The 19818-nt window shown below is 40.7% G+C and overlaps 1 protein-coding gene across 2 annotated transcripts in view; it reads left to right on the forward strand.

The window, feature by feature from the left end:
- LOC126267533 (glutamic acid-rich protein-like) overlaps nt 1–19818 on the forward strand; it is a 477667-nt gene that overhangs the window by 61536 nt on the left and 396313 nt on the right. For both annotated transcript variants that reach the window (XM_049972835.1, XM_049972834.1), the window contains exon 2: nt 8100–8422. In XM_049972835.1, the coding sequence (XP_049828792.1) occupies nt 8150–8422 (273 nt within the window). In that variant the 5' untranslated portion in view covers nt 8100–8149. The remainder of the gene's footprint in view (nt 1–8099; nt 8423–19818) is intronic.

Consider the following 19818-nt stretch of genomic DNA (forward strand, 5'->3'; position numbering starts at 1 on the left):
ATGTAAAGACCTTTAATTGCTTGCAAAAGTTTGCCTCCTATTCCATAATCTCGTAGAACAGACAATAACTTCCTCCTAGGAACCCGGTCATACGCCTTTTCTAGATCTATAAAGCATAGATACAGTTCCCTGTTCCACTCATAACATGTCTCCATTATTTGCCGTAAGCTAAAGATCTGCTCCTGACAACCCCTAAGAGGCCTAAACCCACACTGATTTTCATCCAATTGTTCCTCAACTAATACTCGCACTTTCCTTTCAACAATACCTGAGAAGATTTTACCCACAACACTGATTAAAGAGATACCTCTGTAGTTGTTACAATCTTTTCTGTTTCCATGTTTAAAGATTGGTGTGATTACTGCTTTTGTCCAGTCTGATGGAACCTGTCCCAATTCCCAGGCCATTTCAATTATCCTGTGTAGCCATTTAAGACCTGACGTTCCACTGTATTTGTTGAGTTCCGACTTAATTTCATCCACCCCAGCTGCTTTATTGCACTGCAATCTATTGACCATTTTCTCCACTTCCTCAAATGTGATCCTATTTGTATCATCATTCCTATCCCATTCTACCTCGAAATCTGAAACATTGCTGATCGTATTTTCACCTACATTGAGCAACTCTTCAAAATATTCCCTCCATCTGCCCAAGGCATCCACAGGATTCACCAGCAGTTTTCCTGACCTGTCCAAAATACTTGTCATTTCCTTCGTACCTCCCTTTCGAAGACTGCTAATTACACTCCAGAATGGTTTTCCAGCAGCTTGACCCATAGTCTCCAACCTGTTTCCAAAGTCTTCCCAAGATTTCTTCTTGGATGCTGCAATTATCTGTTTGGCTTTGTTTCTTTCTTCAACATAACATTCTCTGTCTTCCTGAGTTCTAGTATGTAGCCATTTTTGATACGCCTTCTTTTTCCTTTTACAGGCTGCCTTGACTGTGTCATTCCACCAAGCTGTTTGCTTCATCCTACTTTTACACACTACTGTTCCAAGACATTCTTTAGCCACTTCTAGTACTGTGTCCCTGTACCTTGTCCATTCCTTTTCCAATGACTGTAACTGACTACATTCAACTAACTGGTACCTTTCTGAGATTGCTGTTATGTACTTGTGCCTGATTTCCTTATCCTGAAGTTTCTCCACTCTTATCCTCCTACATATGGACCTGACCTCCTGCACTTTCGGCCTCACAATCCCAATTTCACTTCAGATTAAATAATGATCAGTGTCATCAGAGAATGCCTTGAATACACGTGTGTCCCTCACAGCCTTCCTGAATTCCTGATCTGTTATTATATAGTCAATGACAGATGTGGTTCCCCTGCCTTCCCAAGTATACCAGTGAATGTTCCTATGTTTAAAAAAGGAGTTTGTGATTACTAAGCCCATACTGGCACAGAAATCTAAGAGTTGTTTCCCGTTCCTGTTGGCCTCCATATCCCCTCCAAATTTACCCATAACCTTTTCATACCCTTCTGTTCAATTTCCAATCCTGGCATTAAAATCACCCATGAGCAGAATACTGTCCTTCTCCTTTACTCTAACAACTACATCAGTGAGTGCCTCATAAAAACTATCCATCTTATCTTGATCTGTCCCTTCACAATGCGAATATACTGACACAATCCTAATTTTCTTGCTGGACACTATCAAATCTATCCACATCAGTCGTTCGTTTACATACCTTACTGCAACTACGCTGGGTTCCATTTCTTTCCTGATGTAAAGCCCTACACCCCATTGTGCTATTCCTGCTTTGACTCCTGACCGGTAGACCTTGTATTCTCCCACTTCCTCTTCTTTCTCACCCCCTTACCCGAATGTCACTAACAGCTAAAACGTCCAGCCCCGTCTTACTTGCAGCCTCTGCCAGCTCTACCTTCTTCCCAGGGTAGCCCCCATTGATATTAATAGCTCCCCATCTCATTACCATTTGTTTGCGAAGTCGTATCTTAGGAGTCCCTGGTTTGTCAGTTAGAGGTGGGACTCCGTCACCTCCAAAGGTCCGAGGCATTTTGCTCTGATTGTTGCCAGCATCATATTTAAAGTATCGGGGAAGCAGGTTGCTAGCCTTACTTGCCCCGAGTCCCATTGAGTTTTACCCCTAACGGTTGAGGGACTAACCGGTGGATTTGGTAGTCTTTGCCGTATGAGCACAAAGGCGACCACGACTCAGAATATGTCAGAGATGCCCAGCCTTATTCCAAAGTAACTGGTATCCCGACTGTCGGGACCACTTACTTGGCCACTCATACATTGCCCGTGGTTCATGAACTAGGACATGACTACAGGAACCCACACCATGAACCATCAGTTACAGCACATAATTTAATCATATCTATTATTACTTACTTTTTTTAATTGAAAATAAGTCTGCTAATTACATTATATAGTTCTCTTGTTATTCGTTTTTAGTACATCGCTCATTGAACATTTGAGAAATTTGTTCACTCACCTTTGGTGTTAGATTATAAGTTCGCCCAGTCACAGTTGTAAATGCCATGGGAGGCAGCTTCCTTACTACATTTTTAAGTGGCATCCAAACTTGATCCTCCTCATTTTTTTATAAAATGTCCTTGGTCCTGGAGGGTGATAAAATACAACATTTACATATTAGTTTTGACAGTCAATATTATCAACTTTGCCAATCCACCACTGTTTATTGTAAACACAAGACACTATGTCTTTATTTTGAAGAACCAGTTGTACAAATTTTCCATACCAATGAAGTTAACTATCAGGCGAAGCTGATGTGATCTTAAACTACAGTAAGTTGTGTGAATGGGATACGAAAAAATGAAAAGATCGAGTGCCTTTAATCTTCTGACAAGTGTTGTACCTTTCCTTCAAGACACTGTCATAGACTCCTTGTATTTCCTCGCATTGTACAAAAACATAGGTAATTCCTTTGATATTTTTTTACAGAATTCAAACATTTCTTGAGGTGTTATATGATTGTCATCGGTCCGCTGCAGACTTGCTTTTGTGACAGCTCGCTTTGTTGTACCCCCGACACTGTCAGAAGCATTCTTCCCATGGCATGAAGTGAAAAAGTGCCATTGTACATCAAACCTAAACTCTTTTTATAATAGAAAGAAACTTCCACATGGGAAAAATATATTAAAAACAAAGATTCCAAGACTTACCAAGCGGGAAAGCGCCGGTAGATAGGCACAATGAATAAAACACACAAACACACACACACTGAATTTCGAGCCTTCGCAACCGGCGGCTGCTTCGTCAGGAAAGAGGGAAGGAAAAGGAAAGATGAAAGGATGTGGGTTTTAAGGGAGAGGGTAAGGAGTCATTACAATCCCGGGAGCGGAAAGACTTACCTTAGGGGGAAAAAAGGACAGGTGTACACTCGCGCACACACACACGTATCCATCCACACATACACAGACACAATCAGACATTTGTAAAGGCAAAGAGTTCGGGCAGAGATGTCAGTCGAGGCGGAAGTACAGAGGCAAAGAAGTTGTTGAAAGACAGGTGAGGTATGAGCGGCGGCAACTTGAAATTAGCGGAGGTTGAGGCCTGGCGGATATCGAGAAGAGAGGATATACTGAAGGGCGAGTTCCCATCTCCGGAGTTCGGATAGGTTGGTGTTGGTGGGAAGTATCCAGATAACCCGGACGGTGTAACACTGTGCCAAGATGTGCTGGCTGTGCACCAAGGCATGTTTAGCCACAGGGTGATCCTCATTACCAACAAACACTGTCTGCCTGTGTCCATTCATGCGAATGGACAGTTTGTTGCTGGTCATTCCCACATAGAAAGTGTCACAGTGTAGGCAGGTCAGTTGGTAAATCACCTGGGTGCTTTCACAACTGGCTCTTCCTTTGATCGTGTACACCTTCCGGGTTACAGGACTGGAGTAGGTGGTGGTGGGAGGGTGCATAGGACAGGTTTTACACAGGGGGCGGTTACAAGGGTAGGAGCCAGAGGGTAGGGAAGGTGGTTTGGGGATTTCATAGGGATGAACCAAGAGGTTACGAAGGTTAGGTGGACGGCGGAAAGACACTCTTGGTGGAGTGGGGAGGATTTCATGAAGGATGGATCTCATTTTGGGGCAGGATTTTAGGAAGTTGTATCCCTGCTGGAGAGCCACATTCAGAGTCTGATCCAGTCCCGGGAAGTATCCTGTCACAAGTGGGCCACTTTTAGGGTGGTTCTGTGAGAGGTTCTGGGTTTCAGGGGATAGGGAAGTGGCTCTGGTTATTTGCTTCTGTACCAGGTCAGGAGGGTAGTTGCGGGATGCGAAAGCTGTTTTCAGGTTGTTGGTGTAATGGTTCAGGGATTCAGGACTGGAGCAGATTCGTTTGCCACGAAGGCCTAGGCTGTAGGGAAGGGTCCGTTTGATATGGAATGGGTGGCAGCTGTCATAATGGAGGTACTGTTGCTTGTTGGTGGGTTTAATGTGGACGGATGTGTGAAGCTGGCCATTGGACAGATGGAGGTCAACGTCAAGGAAAGTGGCATGGGATTTGGAGTAGGACCAGGTGAATCTGATGGAACCAAAGGAGTTAAGGTTGGAGAGGAAATTCAGGAGTTGTTCTTCACTGTGAGACCAGCAACAAACTGTCCATTTGCATGAATGGACACAGGCAGACAGTGTTTGTTGGTAATGAGGTTCACCCTGTGGCTAAACATGCCTTGGTGCACGGCCAGCACATCTTGGCACAGTGTTACACCATCCGAGTTATCTGGATACTTCCCACCAACACCAACCTATCCGAACTCCGGAGATGGGAACTCGCCCTTCAGTATATCCTCTCTTCTCGATATCCGCCAGGCCTCAACCTCCGCTAATTTCAAGTTGCTGCCGCTCATACCTCAACTGCCTTTCAACAACTTCTTTGCCTCTGTACTTCCGCCTCGACTGACATCTCTGCCCGAACTCATTGCCTTTACAAATGTCCGCTTGTGTCTGTGTATGTGCGGGTGGATACGTGTGTGTGCGCGCGAGTGTACACCTGTCCTTTTTTCCCCCTAAGGTAAGTCTTTCCGCTCCCGGGATTGGAATGACTCCTTACCCTCTCCCTTACAACCCACATCCTTTGGTCTTTCCCTCTCCTTCCCTCTTTCCTGAAGAAGCAACCGTCGGTTGCGAAAGCTAGAAATTCTGTGTGTGTGTGTTTGTGTGTTTTATTTATTGTGCATGTCTACCGGCACTTTCCCGCTTGGTAAGTCTTGGAATCTTTGTTTTATATATATGCTGCCCCATCTGAAAATTAAATCAGTTTAATTAATTATTTAATGTAGTTTGTTAATTTTGTGCGCTGCTGTAGTTTTGTGTTCAAGGTAGTCACAAAAGCTGTGGCTCATTAGTTTATTTTCATCTTTATAGTAGAATACAAATGGATGAACTGTGACCTGTTTGTTTACCCGGTGGTGCCCTTGTACTTTATCTTGAACAACAAAGGAATAATTTTCCGAAAAGTAAACAAGAACTAAGCATTCATCAGCTGCCTAGGTTTGCTTTTTGTCTATCAAAAATTTACTTTGAGCTTTTGCAATAAAATGATGCATTTTCAAATTTTCAAGGTTAGTCACCAATACTTCAAAAAACTCTTCTCATGATTTTATGACTGTCGGCATTTCAGTTCTGTCTTGTGTCACCCATTGTTCATATTTTATATTGTCAGGCATCAAATCGTCTTCTTCGGATTCTTCAGACACGTCAAGTAAGGCTTGTTTGCCTCGGCAATCTTCACATTTTTCCCTTGATCACACAATTGTAACTGTCAATATTGCATATCATAACGTCAAAAAGGTCTTTATAGTCAACTCTAAGATTGGCCCCATCTATCATTGACTGTACATTCTGATGATAAAAAAAACACAAACATTGTGGGTACCAGATGCCCCTGCAACAATACACCATCTTGGTCTCAACTTGCAAAACTTTGATCTTCCAATTTTAATGTCAGGATTTTCTTTTTTAAATTCAGTGACTAGTTCATTTAAATTACACAACATTAACCTTTTTTGTCTTTGAATCTTAGAACCATTTTCTTTCACAGAAACACTGTCTTTTTTGCCAGACATCAAGTGGCTGTTATTGTCATCGTCATAATACTTAATAACTTTATTGATTATGTTTTCATCTACCAAATTAGAAGAACTTTTCTTTTGTAATGCTGGTGAAACTCCCTGTTCTTTTACTAATTGCCTTGTTAATTTAACAAGACGTTCTGACACATTAAATTCATCACCAACTTTTGCTCGACTCCAAGAATTCGGCAGTAAACTGATAATCTTAATTTTATCCTCTTTGTTTGAAGTACTGCATTTAGTTTTTAGTTTTTCTATCAAATTGTCATATTTGGTTGGTGAAGTTTTAGAACTTCCATCTGTTTTAGTACAAATTGTATTTTGAACTGATACTTCCAAATTCTTTTTGACTGTAGCTGCCACTTTCTCAGTTTTTGTATTCAAGGCACTTGGTCTTTAATCTTGACTTAGTTTTCTAATTTTACTAGCAGGTGATATACCCAGGATTTCACAAGCTGTATCTACTTTTTTAATGGTTGCTAATAAGTCACATAATTCTGTATCTGAGGTTTTACTATCCTTTCTCTTGTTAATTACAAATATCTTAGAATAACATTTGGACACAATGATTTTCCTGGTATGAGATTGACAAAAGGGCCTTCATTTTTAGAATAATGATCAAATGTTATTTCTCGCAGACCTTTTGTTATAGGTTATTTATGTGTCTCAAAAGCGTCCTTACAAGACTGACAAAAAAGGTGATGAAATTTTTTAAAAGTATTTCATGTCATGGAACTTGCATGTTGATTTGACCTCTGGACTGACTTGTAAGTAAAACAACCCTTTTTCTTCTTCACTGTAATCTTCAATTAAAGTAATGTTTTTAGGATACACTCCATACATACTTTTATGACACGCTTCATTAATAATAACACCAACAGAACACTGAGACACCATTTTTCAACTGCATGCTTCAAGAACATCTAGCTAAATAATTGTGAATAGACAATTGTTGGTCTAAGGGGGAAGACAAGTCAGACTTGTATAGGCTTTCAGATGCAATTGTTGGCCTGTTGAAACAAATAACACAGCATTGTTTCGACAAATAATCATTAGGTAGTGTAATGTGGTGTGTTACATTATGCAATTGGTATACATTATTTGATTAGCCTACCAGATATTGCAGATGTTAAAAAACGTATTTTTGACTCGTGTTTGTAATCTTTTTTCCATAACTTCCAATTGAATCTCAAAGTTGTAATTTATAGTGAAGTATGATATCATAAAGGTATATTAATTGTGAAATTTTTAGATTTTTATTTGGTCCCCCAACAAAGATATTGCAGGCCACAAAATGGAAAAATTAAAAAATAAAATCCATTTTTAAAATAGTGTATTTTTTTAAGTGTAAGCTGCTGACCATTGATACTCTATAAAAAGTAACTATACTATACAACATAATAGCAGAAAAAAATTAAAACTGACAAATTAATCTTTCTTTGGAAAACTACTGTTCAAAAATTCAGTTTTTTTAATTTGTGGCTGATAATTTTGAACTATTAAAAATATATTAAAGAATACTTTCAGCTAAGTGATAATGATGTTAATTTGTAGCCCAGAGTGTGTTGAACTAAATGCATTTTATCTGAAAGGCTTAGGACAATCCTCTACTGAATAATTGTAAAAAATGTAGATATTTGCAAATACAAAAGAACGAATGCAGCCTGGAACAAATATGGCTGCCATTTAAAAATAATAAACAATAAATTAAAAAAAATATTTTTGTGACTACTAAAAATTGGGGAATTCACTCAGCAAATATAAAAATTTTCTGAGGTGGTCAAGCAACCACTGGTGGACCACTTGGTGTGGATTGACCCTGCAGTGTTAGTGATAAATAAATGTTGTTCTGTGAAAAGTTCAACCAGCAGGGTTCCTCTTTCATTATTTCCCCCCAGTCCATGTTCTACTATTTTTCTTTTTCTTCCTCTTTCTTTTTGTAAGTAATTATTAGTAAAGTCTGAAAGTAATTTTGTTGTCTTTAGGTACAAGGTGACTGATGGTTAAATTCAGATGTATCTATTCTACTAATTTCAGAATCTCCAAACGGTTTTGATTTTAACCGTGCAGATTAGCTTCTCTTGAAAATGTCATGGAGATGGCAAGTTAACAACCCTCAGCAAATTGCTACACTACTAACCCTTCAGCAGCAGCAACAGCAGCAGCGACAACAACAGCAGCAACAACTACCAATTCGGTGGGTACATGAATATCAACATCAGCTCCCACAGACGCAGTTACATCAGCAGCAGCACCATCAACAGCTGCAACATGATGTCCAGCAACACCATCAGCAGCAGTTGCAGTATCCATTGCAAAGAAGAGTTCCATCACCATGGCTAGATGTGTCCTCTTCACTCGTAAGTGAATCAGTTCATTCACAGGTTAGACTTTCCTTTAAGTACTGCATTAATTTTAAGTTATTTATTATAGAATAAGAGTTTTGTGTAATTTGTACATAATTTGCTGCTTATCCAAAGACAATGACATTAGATTAGTGTTTTATGCATTACATATAAATTGGAATGCCAAAGAAACTGGTATAGGTATCCATATTCAAATATATAGATATGTAAAGAGGCTGATTATGGCCTTGCAGTTGGTAAAGCCTATATGAGGCAATAAGTGACTGGTGCAGTTACTAGAGTGGTTACTGCTGCTACAATGGCAGATCATCAAGATTTGAGTGAGTTTGAACATGGTGTTATAGTCGGCGCACGAGCAGTGGGACATGGCATCTCCAAGGTAGCGATGAATTGGGGATATCCCATATGACCATTTCACAAGTGTACCTTGAATATCAGGAATCTAGTAAAACATCAAATCTCCGACATTGTTGTGGCTGGAAAAAGACCCTGTGATAACGGGAAGACTTGAAGAGAATCGTTCAACGTGACAGAAGTGCAAGCCTTCCGCAAATTGCAGCAGATTTTGATGGTGGGCCATCAACAAGTGTCAGCATGCAAACGATTCAACGAAACATCATCAATATGGGCTTTCAGAGCCAAAGGCTCACTTGTGTAACCTTGATGGCTGCATGACACAAAGCTTACCCCCTCACCTGGGCTTGTCAAAACCGACAATGGACTGTTGATCACTGGAAACACGTTGGCTGGTCAGACGAGTCTTGTTTTACATTGTATCGAGCAAATGGACGTGTATGGGTATGAAGACAATCTCATGAATCCATGGACCCTGCATGTCAGCAGGGGACCGTTCAAGCTGGTGGAGCCTCTGTAAAGGTGTGAAGCATGTGCAGTTGGAGTGATATGGGGCTACTGATACATGTAGATACGACTCTGATACGTGACACACATACAAGCATCCTGTCTGGTCACCTTCATCCATTCATGTCCATTGCATTCCAACAGATTTGGACAATTCCAGCAGGACAATGCGACACTCAACACATCCAGAATTGCCAAAGAGTGACTCCAGAAATACTTTTCTGAGTTTCAACACTTCTGCTGGCCACCAAACTCCCCAGACATGATCATTATTGAGCATATCTGGGATGCCTTGCAACATACCATTCAGAAAAGATCGCCACCCCCTCATATTGTTATGGATTTATGGACAGCCCTGCAGGAGTCAAAGTAGAGAGGATATAAAATGTAGACTGGCAATGGCAAGGAAAGCTTTTCTGAAGAAGAGAAATTTGTTAACATCGAGTATAGATTTAAGTGTCAGGAAGTCGTTTCTGAAAGTATTTGCATGGAGTGTAGCTCTGTATGGAAGTGAAACATGGACAATAAATAGTTTGGACAAGAAGAGAATACAAGCTTTTGAAATGTGGTGCTGCAGAAGAATTCTGAAGATTAAATGTATAGATCACATAACTAATGATGAGTATTGACTAGAATGTGGGAGAAGAGGAGTTAGTGGCCCAACTTGACAAGAAGAAGGGACCGGTTGTTAGGAAATGTTCTGAGGCATCAAGGGATCACCAATTTAGCATTGGAGGGCAGCGTGGAGGGAAAAAATCGTAGAGGGAGACCGAGAGATGAATACACTAAGCAGATTCAGAAGGATGTAAGTTGCAATAAGTACTGGGAGATGAAGAAGCTTGCACAGGATAGAGTAGCATGGAGGGCTGCATCAAACCAGTCTCAGGACTGAAGACGACGACAACAACAACAACAACAACAACAACAACAACTACTGCAGGAGTCACGGTGTCAGTTCCCTCCAGCACTACTTCAGATGTTAGTCGAGTCCATGCCACATCGTGTTGCAGCAATTCTGCATGCTTGCGTGGACCCTACATGATGTTAGACAGGTGTATTAGTTTCTTTGGCTCTTCAGTGTATTTATAAGGAAATGCAGTCAAATAAATATCAAATGAAAACTTGTTTTTACTATGTTGTTTACATGTCCCCCTCCTCCCCCCCCCCCCATATCCCCCCCTCCACACACACACACACACACACACACACACACACACACACACACACACACACACACACACACACACGTTCCCTTCTTTATTGCAGTCACGTTCAGTTTATAATCACGAAAGCGGTGGCTGAATGCTGTTCATTCTGATCCTGTGCATAGTGTAAATAAAGCACAGGAGCAAAAGTATCTCATGAAACCATATTTAAAAGATATTTGTTTCCTAGCATGAGACTTATTATTCATATCATTGTAAAATTGTTGTTGTTGTGGTCTTCAGTCCTGAGACTGGTTTGATGCAGCTCTCCATGCTACTCTATCCCTTGCAAGTTGCTTCATCTCCCAGTACCTACTGCAACCTACATCCTTCTGAATCTGCTTAGTGTATTCATCTCTTGGTCTCCCTCTACGATTTTTACCCTCCACGCTGCCCTCCAATATTAAATTGGTGCTCCCTTGATGCCTCAGAACATGTCCTACCAACCGATCCCTTCTTCTAGTCAAGTTCTGCCACAAACTTGACTTCTCCCCAATACTATTCAGTACCTCCTCATTAGTTATGTGATCTACCCATCTAATCTTCAGCATTCTTCTGTAGCACCACATTTCGAAAGCTTCTATTCTCTTCATGTCCAAACTATTTATCGTCCATGTTTCACTTCCATATATGACTACACTCCATACAAATACTTTCAGAAACGACTTCCTGACACTTAAATCTATACTCGATGTTAACACATTTTTCTTCTTTAGATAAGCTTTGCTTCCAATTGCCAGTCTACATTTGATATCCTCTTTACTTCGACCATCATCAGTTATTTTACTCCCTAAATAGCAAAACTCCTTTACTACTTTAAGTGTCTCATTTCCTAATCTAATTCCCTCAGCATCACCCGACTTAATTCGACTACATTCCATTATCCTTGTTTTGCTTTTGTTGATGTTTATCTTATATACTTCTCTCAAGACATTGTCCATTCCATTCAGTTGCTCTTCCAAGTCCCTTGCTGTCCCTGATAGAATGACAATGTCATCGGCGAATCTCAAAGTTTTTATTTCTTCTCCATGGACTTTAATACCTACTCCAAAATTTTCTTTTGTTTCCTTTATTGCTTGCTCAATATACAGATTGAATAAAATCGGGGAGAGGCTACAACCCTGTCTTACTCCCTTCCCAACCACTGCTTCCCTTTCATGCCCCTCGACTCTTATAACTGCCATCTGGTTTCTGTACAAATTGTAAATAGCCTTTCGCTCCCTGTATTTTACCCCTGCCACCTTTAGAATTTGTAAGAGAGTATTCCAGTCAACATTGTCAAAAGCTTTCTCTAAATCTACAAATGCTAGAAATGTGGGTTTGCCTTTCCTTAATCTTTCTTCTAAGATAAGTCGTAAGGTCAGTATTGCCTCACGTGTTCCAACGTTTCTACAGAATCCAAACTGATCTTCCCCGAGGTCGGCTTCTACCAGTTTTTCCATTTGTCTGTAAAGAATTCGCGTTAGTATTTTGCAGGTGTGACTTATTAAACTGATTGTTCAGTAATTTTCATATCTGTCGGCACCTGCTTTCTTTGGGATTGGAATTATTATATTCTTCTTGAAGTCTGAGGGTATTTTGCCTGTTTCATACATCTTGCTCACCAGATGGTAGAGTTTTGTCAGGACTGGCTCTGCCAAGGCCGTCAGTAGTTCTAATGGAATGTTGTCTACTCCGGGGGCCTTGTTTCGACTCAGGTCTTTCAATGCTCTGTCAAACTCTTCACGCAGTATCGCATCTCCCATCTCATCCTCATCCACATCCTCCTCCATTTCCATAATATTGTCCTCAAGTACATTGCCCTTGTATAGACCCTCTATATACTCCACCCACCTTTCTGCTTTCCCTTCTTTGCTTAGAACTCGGTTTCCTTCTGAGCTCTTGATGTTCATACAAGTGGTTCTCTTATCTCCAAAGGTCTCTTTAATTTTCCTGTAGGCAGTATCTATCTTACCCCTAGTGAGATAAGCCTCTACATCCTTACATTTGTCCTCTAGCCATCCCTGCTTAGCCATTTTGCGCTTCCTATCGATCTCATTTTTGAGACGTTTGTATTCCTTTTTGCCTGCTTCATTTACTGCATTTTTATATATTCTCCTTTCATCAATTACATTTAATATTTCTTCTGTTACCCAAGGATTTCTACTAGCCCCCGTCTTTTTACCTACTTGATCCTCCGCTGCTTTCACTACTTCATCCCTCAAAGTTACCCATTCTTCTTCTACTGTATTTCTTTCCCCCATTCCTGTCAATTGTTCCCTTATGCTCTCCCTGAAAATCTGTGCAACCTGTGCTTCTTTCATTTTATCCATGTCCCATCTCCTTAAATTCCCACCTTTTTGCAGTTTCTTCAGTTTTAATCTACAGGTCATAACCAATAGATTGTGGCCAGAGTCCACATCTGCCCCTGGAAATGTCTTACAATTTAAAACCTGGTTCCTAAATCTCTGCCTTACCATTACATAATCTATCTGATACCTTTTAGTATCTCCAGGGTTCTTCCATGTATACAACCTTCTTTCATGATTCTTAAACCAAGTATTAGCTATGATTAGCCCCAATCCATATCCACCTACAACGTTTCCTGCTCTCCCTTTTCCTACACTCGAATTCCAATCACGCATGACTATTAAATTTTCATCTCCCTTCACTATCTGAATAATTTCTTTTATTTCATCATACATTTCTTCAATTTCTTCGTCATCTGCAGAGCTAGTTGGCATATAAACTTGTACTACTGTAGTAGGTGTGGGCTTCGTATCTATCTTGGCCACAATAATGCGTTCACTATGCTGTTTGTAGTAGCTTACCCGCGTTCCTATTTTCCTATTCATTATTAAACCATATTGGCAGCATATTGGTGAGGCATTCATCTTTGTGGATGACAATTCGTGCCCCCATCATGCACATCTTGTAAATGACTTCCTTCAGGATAACGACGACTAGAGGGGCCAGCATGTTCTCCAGACATAAACCGTATTGAACATGCCAGGGATAGAGTGAAAAGGGCTGTTTATGGGCAATGTGACCCACCAACCTCTCTGAGGGATCTGTGCCAAATCACCACTGAGATGTGGGACAATCTGGACCAACAGTGCCTCGAGGAACTTGTGGATAGTATGCCATGACGAAAACAGGCATGCATCAGTGCAAGAGGGTGCGTTACTGGGTGTTGGAGGTAGCGGTGTTTACGGCAATCTGGACCACCACCTCTGAAGGCCCCTCTGTATGGTGGTACAACATGCAATGCGTGGTTTTCATGAGCATTAAAAAGGGCAGAAATGATGTTTATGTTGATCTCTATTCCAATTTTCTGTACGGGTTCGAGAACTCTCAGAATCGAGGTGATGCAAAACATTTTTTTGATGTGTGTACATGTTGATAAAACTTCACGTTTGCCTGAGGAATTACAGACTGAAGTAAATAAACAGTGTAATCTAGTAAGAAGTGAAATGAATGTGCAGTTTAAAGAGGTACACAATGAACTTAAGACATTAAATGATGAAATCTCAGATATGTAAGGATGAGTAGAGGTATTAGAAAAAAGTAGAGAATTTAACAGAATGCTTAGAAAGCATTGACTTGTTTGGAAGAAGAGCTATAGGAATTTGTGGAGCTGAAATACAAGAAAAAGTAAATCTACTAGCAGTGCACCTAATTCTATGGGTGATATGAAAGAAAACAAAAGAGAGCTTCAAAAGTTGTGGAAAGAGTTGGGAAAGACCCAAGGTGAGCTTAGTTTGAGATCAATTACAGGTAATAATTGGATGACAGGTGATTGTTTCATAAATTGATGCCTGGTCGTAATTGAAGTCGTTCTAACCAATTTCCTAAATTCGAGGTTGATGGGGAAGTACATCCTATCTATTTTTTTCGGATTATTACCTAAGAAATGAGAGGACTCCCAAGAAAATATATTTTGCATTCAGCACCTTGTAGGTGATGCCATGGAACGGGGAACTACCCATTCAGAAGAATGTTCTCCTGAGAAAATTTTCAAATAAAAGTTCCAAAGGATAGAGGGGGTGGGGGCAGAAGTAGCCTCAAATGTTGATGAAGATGAGGAGAGGCAGGGGGAACGACAGCTGATGGCAATTTTCTGTCCGCACCTTGGCTTCCCACCTTTTGAATGACTGAGAACACCAGCCAAAACAACTGGACTTAGGGAGAACACTTGCATCCAGTGATGCAGAGCTGTGGTCAGACAGACAGCAAGGGGATCTTCTGGGGTGGTGCAGTAGCTCTCTGGGGATAGCCCCTACATGGACATTGGCACAGGCTGCAGAATGGCCAGTGTCGGTGGTGGCGGCGGCGGCGGCAGCTGCTGCTGCTGCTGCTGCTGCTGTAGCCATCTCTCTGCTAGAGAGTTGTCACTTCAGTCTCTGTATATAGAGTTGTACATTCATCTCTGTAAACTGAGTTACACGCTATGACTGTACCTCTAACATAATTTTCAAGGTCTTAACACAACACAGATCTCCCCGGTGATGCTGGGGGCTAGAATAGACCCTCAGCCCATTGTTGCCTGTCATAAGAGGCTACTAATAGGAGTCTTTGTATTTGGTCACATTTTTACTTTGGTATTTTGGCTATTCTTTGGACTCCTGAAGGTTTTTTCTCATTTAACTTTTTTTAATGCTTTTTCCCCTCATTCTTTTTGGCTTTTGAAAGTCTGGTCCCCATTTTAGGTTTGATGTCCACTTCCCAAATTTTACAGACATGTGGGTCATTCGGGGGATCACGCCTTGCTGTGGTGCATTAACTGTCCACTGTGCACTGTTGTCTTTTGCACCTCTCAATCAAGTGTATCTACCTCTGCACTCTAAATCTAGCACTGTAGCCAGTCCTTCATGGTGAGGTTGTCATGTAACCTCTCAGTTGTAACGTCCTGACAATGCACGGATCACACTATCGTTACCTGTGCTGCAACATCACTGTGTTACCCAAGGAGTAGGTGCTATCAACTTTGGGTTACTGGGACTTGGAGCATCGGTTACTGTGCCAGGTGGGCTTTGTCTAAGCAGGGTGACACCCTCAATTGGAGGGAGTGGCATCTGGGCGGATGATCTACTGTGAAATGGATCAACTTGCCCATTTAAACAGTCAGAAGCAGTGATTTTAATGCAGATGTTTACATTCCTATGCCATTTCATCATTGACCATGCATCAAGGTGAAAGCTAGGTAAGGAGAAATGGAAGTGGACAGTTTGCTGGGTTCTTGGTTTGTTCCCAAACTGATAGTGGATCTTTCGCTACAAATGCCACTGTTTTTTGTCAAAAATATTGAAGACTGATTTGTGGAGGTTGAAGCAGTTGAAAAGATTAGCAAGATGCTGATCAAAATATCGCATGCCAACCTATCACAGACACTTCAGGCCTGTATCAAGATAGGAGATATACCAGTCACCATTTCTCCTCATATCGAGCTCAATAGAGTTCAACACGTCATCTTCCATCGGGACCTAAAGCTACAGACTGATGAAGAGGTGCGCACTAATCTCGCGTGGCATAGTGTTCATTTTGTTTGCCACATCCAGAAAGGACCCAAAGATAATAGAGTGGACACTGGGGCTTTTATCCTAGCTTTCAGCAGCAACATTTTCCTTGTAAAGCTTAAGGTCATGGTTTGTAGGTGTGATGTCAGACTTCATTTTCCTCAGCCGATGAGATGTTTTAAGTGCCAGAACATACGTCGTCGTCCTGTTCTAATGAGACTATCTGTCAGGTATATGGATGGACATCCCATGAGGGCAGTCCTTGTGACCAACAGCCTCGATGTATCAACTGTCTGGAACTGCACCCTCCTCTTTCACCACAATGCTCAGTGTTTAAAAGTGAGAAGAGAATTCAAGAGTATAAAACACTTGACTGCCTGTCTTATCAAGATGCAAAGGAAAAGCTTGAAAGACTTCATCCAACTGATATGGTCTAAAATTTTGTGACTTGTGTCACAGTCCATACCTCATGCAATTACAAAGTCTCGCACGACATCTCTTGGCCCTGGTCGTATTCCAGGGCCTGCCTCACAGTTGGAGGAGGGAATGTCAGCTCGCACACCCCCTACCCATACGGTACCTGTGGTTCCCTCACCACTGATGTGGCCAAAGATTCCTAATCATCCTCTGGCATCATCAGGGATGAAGACACCTGTCAAGGTGTCCCCGTCTCAAGACAAGGACCTGCAGCCACAGGCTGCATTCTGAAGAAAAGCATGATCCTCTTCTCTCCTAGAAGATAAAATGGGGAAATCTTCACAGAAGTCCAAGTCTTACAAGCATGAGAAGGAAAAGCAGAAAGATAAACCATTTTCTGAGACTTTGGACATTCCACTCACCACCCCTGAAAGATCGAGCGTCTGCATAGTGGTGATGGATCACAGAGTCAGATGGACTGTGACCTAATAGCGAAGTAATCACACCCAACTTTTCCAATCACCACTTTCTCAGGCCTGACTCCAATGCTCCTTCAGTGGAACTGTAGCAGCTACTTTCGCCATCTGATCAACCTCCATTTACTGGCTACTTATTTTGTAACTGACACAGCATTTCAGGAAGCATGGTATATGGCAACACTCCTGTGTGCTGTATAAAACAGCAAACTCTACTGTACAATTGCATCAATGTCAAGAGAGGGTCCAGTGGGATTTGTACCCTCATATACTCTGATATTTTCATTGAGCAGGTCCCCCTTATCACTTAACTAGAGGCTGTGGCTGTTAGTGTCTATTTTTCAGTTCAGATGACAATCTGTAATGTTTATCTACCTGCAGATGGGCCTTTCCATTACCAATAGCTTTTAGAGTTGTTGGAACAACTGCCTCCCTTGTTCCTCTTAACTGGGAGACTTTAATGCTCACAATTCTCTGTGAGGGGTGATACTATTTCATGCAGAGGCTAAATACTAGGACACGTCCTTTCAGAATTGGGTATCGGCCTACTCGACTCTGGAGCTGCAACACATTTCAGTGTGACCATGTAACATACTCGAATATTGACCTCACAACTTGCAGCCCAAGTATCTTACCCATGATTCAGTCCATGGCAATCTTTGTGACAGCAACCATTTTTCTATCGTTCTCTCCCTCTCCACTCAAAGATATCTGGAATATGCTCCACGTTGGTCACTTGGGAAAGCTGATTGGTAGGCTTTCTCTACAGACACTTTTGCAGCCAGTCGTGTGGTGGATACCTACAAAATTATACAGGGTACTACTGTAACTACTATTCATACTGCAGCAGCAATGATACCCTACTACTCCAGCTCATTCCAACGACTGTACTGTAAACATAGCCACAGCTATCAGGGAATGCTGCAGGGTACTTCAGTGGCACAAGCACCATACCTTTATGTGTAATTCATAAGCATTCAGGAGACTCCAGATGAAAGCACAGTTTTTAATAAAGAAAAGGAAGCAGGAGTGTTGGGCGCAATACATGTATATATCACCTATGTGATCCACATCTGCACTGATCCCATGGTATGTGCCAGATATTTTGTGACACAATTCACTGAAGTGTCACTTACAGTAATTACCATCCTCATTTCTTGACCGAGAAACACCTCACTGAGCATTCCCCTGCTGTCCCTCCATACACACAACTCTCTATCATATTTTAAGAAATTACAAAGTGGCGTACTAATATAAGCTAAGTTATGAGCACTTACCTTGTGAAAACAGTACAGCATGTTCAGTGTATCTGTCCAGAGACTTGGATGAGAGTACAGTGAATAAAAAAAAATTCAAAACTAGGAAAGTAAACTAAATGAAAATCGGTAAGTATTCTCCAAAATATTTAAAGCATATGGACATACTGGGACTTAACTGATCCCTTAGACATTTCCTTCATGAATACACATTGAATAAGAACAATTCTGAGATTTGTAAATGTAGAAACTAAGATAAGATGAAATGCCAAATGTAACTTCGTAAGGTAAATGGCAGGGTAAATTTAGCATTTCCTGATAATTAAACAAACCATGTTATTAAAATAATGATCTTAAACAAGTATAGTGTGAAAGTTGGAGAAAAGGGATATAAACTGCCTCTTGTTTAATTAAGTATAGTTTTACGATACTAAGTATTTTATGAAGTACAAAGTCAGAAACTTCACATGGTCACAAATCAAATTAGTTTTAAGCCATGATGACTTACGTAAGAAAACTGATGACTGTGTGAATCAATTTGAAGTTGAAAGGAAAGTAACACATTCAATTTAGGTCACAGGAGATCGCAGTATAAAAGTGAAATTAATTTATGGACTGCTTATAAGATAAGCCACGCACGCTGTCTTTAGTTGTGTAAGTTATTCCACATGACAGCTTTCATCTTAGTGGGGGAATCTGCAGTGGTACATGTTGCTATAAAGCTTAGCAGCATGTCTTATTTTCCTTTTACTAGACTGATGAAAGATGTGCATGTGAAAAATGTGACTTTAACTGATAGTAGCATAAAGAGCATCTATTGTGCCCAGGTATTTCTGGAATTTATGTGCAAATATGAAAAAGAAAAATGTGGGCACAGCACTGAAAGAGATGATAGATGTGTAATTTGGACTGGCCAGTGAGGAGTCAATTGCACTTTACAGTCATGCTTTGGGGATGCTGTGGACTCCAAAGAAGAAAGGGGCCTGATGATAATGGTTCAGCACTAAAGAAAAATGAATGTTGTTATGTAGACTGTATGCTATACTATCTTTAGTTAAGTATGAACTTATGGTTTTGGTTGAGCATTGAAGCATGATGTATGAACTTGTTGTCTGAAAAGCTTTGTTAATTATCAGTTGTTGTTAGTTGTGAACTTTTTTTAATGTAGAAGAATTACGGAAATCTGTTTCGTCATTTCGTAGTGAGTAGTTTAAATGTATTAGCTCTCTTATAGCCTTTGACCTCTGCACTCGGGAAAGAAGTCTATGGTCAAATATGTAGTAGGACCACAACATCAAGAGAAAACAAGATGGCGACTGGGAAATTCAGAAAAGATGACAATTGTTATTACAGGAAATGAGTAAAGACTTGGCATCCTGCAATCTATCAGTCACTTAAAATCAACCCACTACAAGAAAATTCCTCACCTATAATAATGAAATTCCTTTAATTCTGCCATTGTATGCTTAATATGTACTATTTGGAACTTATCAATTTACCCGCAGTAATGGCCTGTATCTATCTTTGCTGTTACATACCTCTTATAATCACAATAGAAATATCTATGATGATGCTGTAAAGAGCTGGAGGTAATAAAAAAAAATGTATAAAGTGGCACTGCTGTGAAGCTTTCAAGTTTGAGCAGTGACTGAAACTGTTACCCACCTACCCTTTATGGTT

This window comes from Schistocerca gregaria, chromosome 4 (assembly GCF_023897955.1).
Source record: "Schistocerca gregaria isolate iqSchGreg1 chromosome 4, iqSchGreg1.2, whole genome shotgun sequence".
NCBI lineage: Eukaryota > Metazoa > Arthropoda > Insecta > Orthoptera > Acrididae > Schistocerca > Schistocerca gregaria.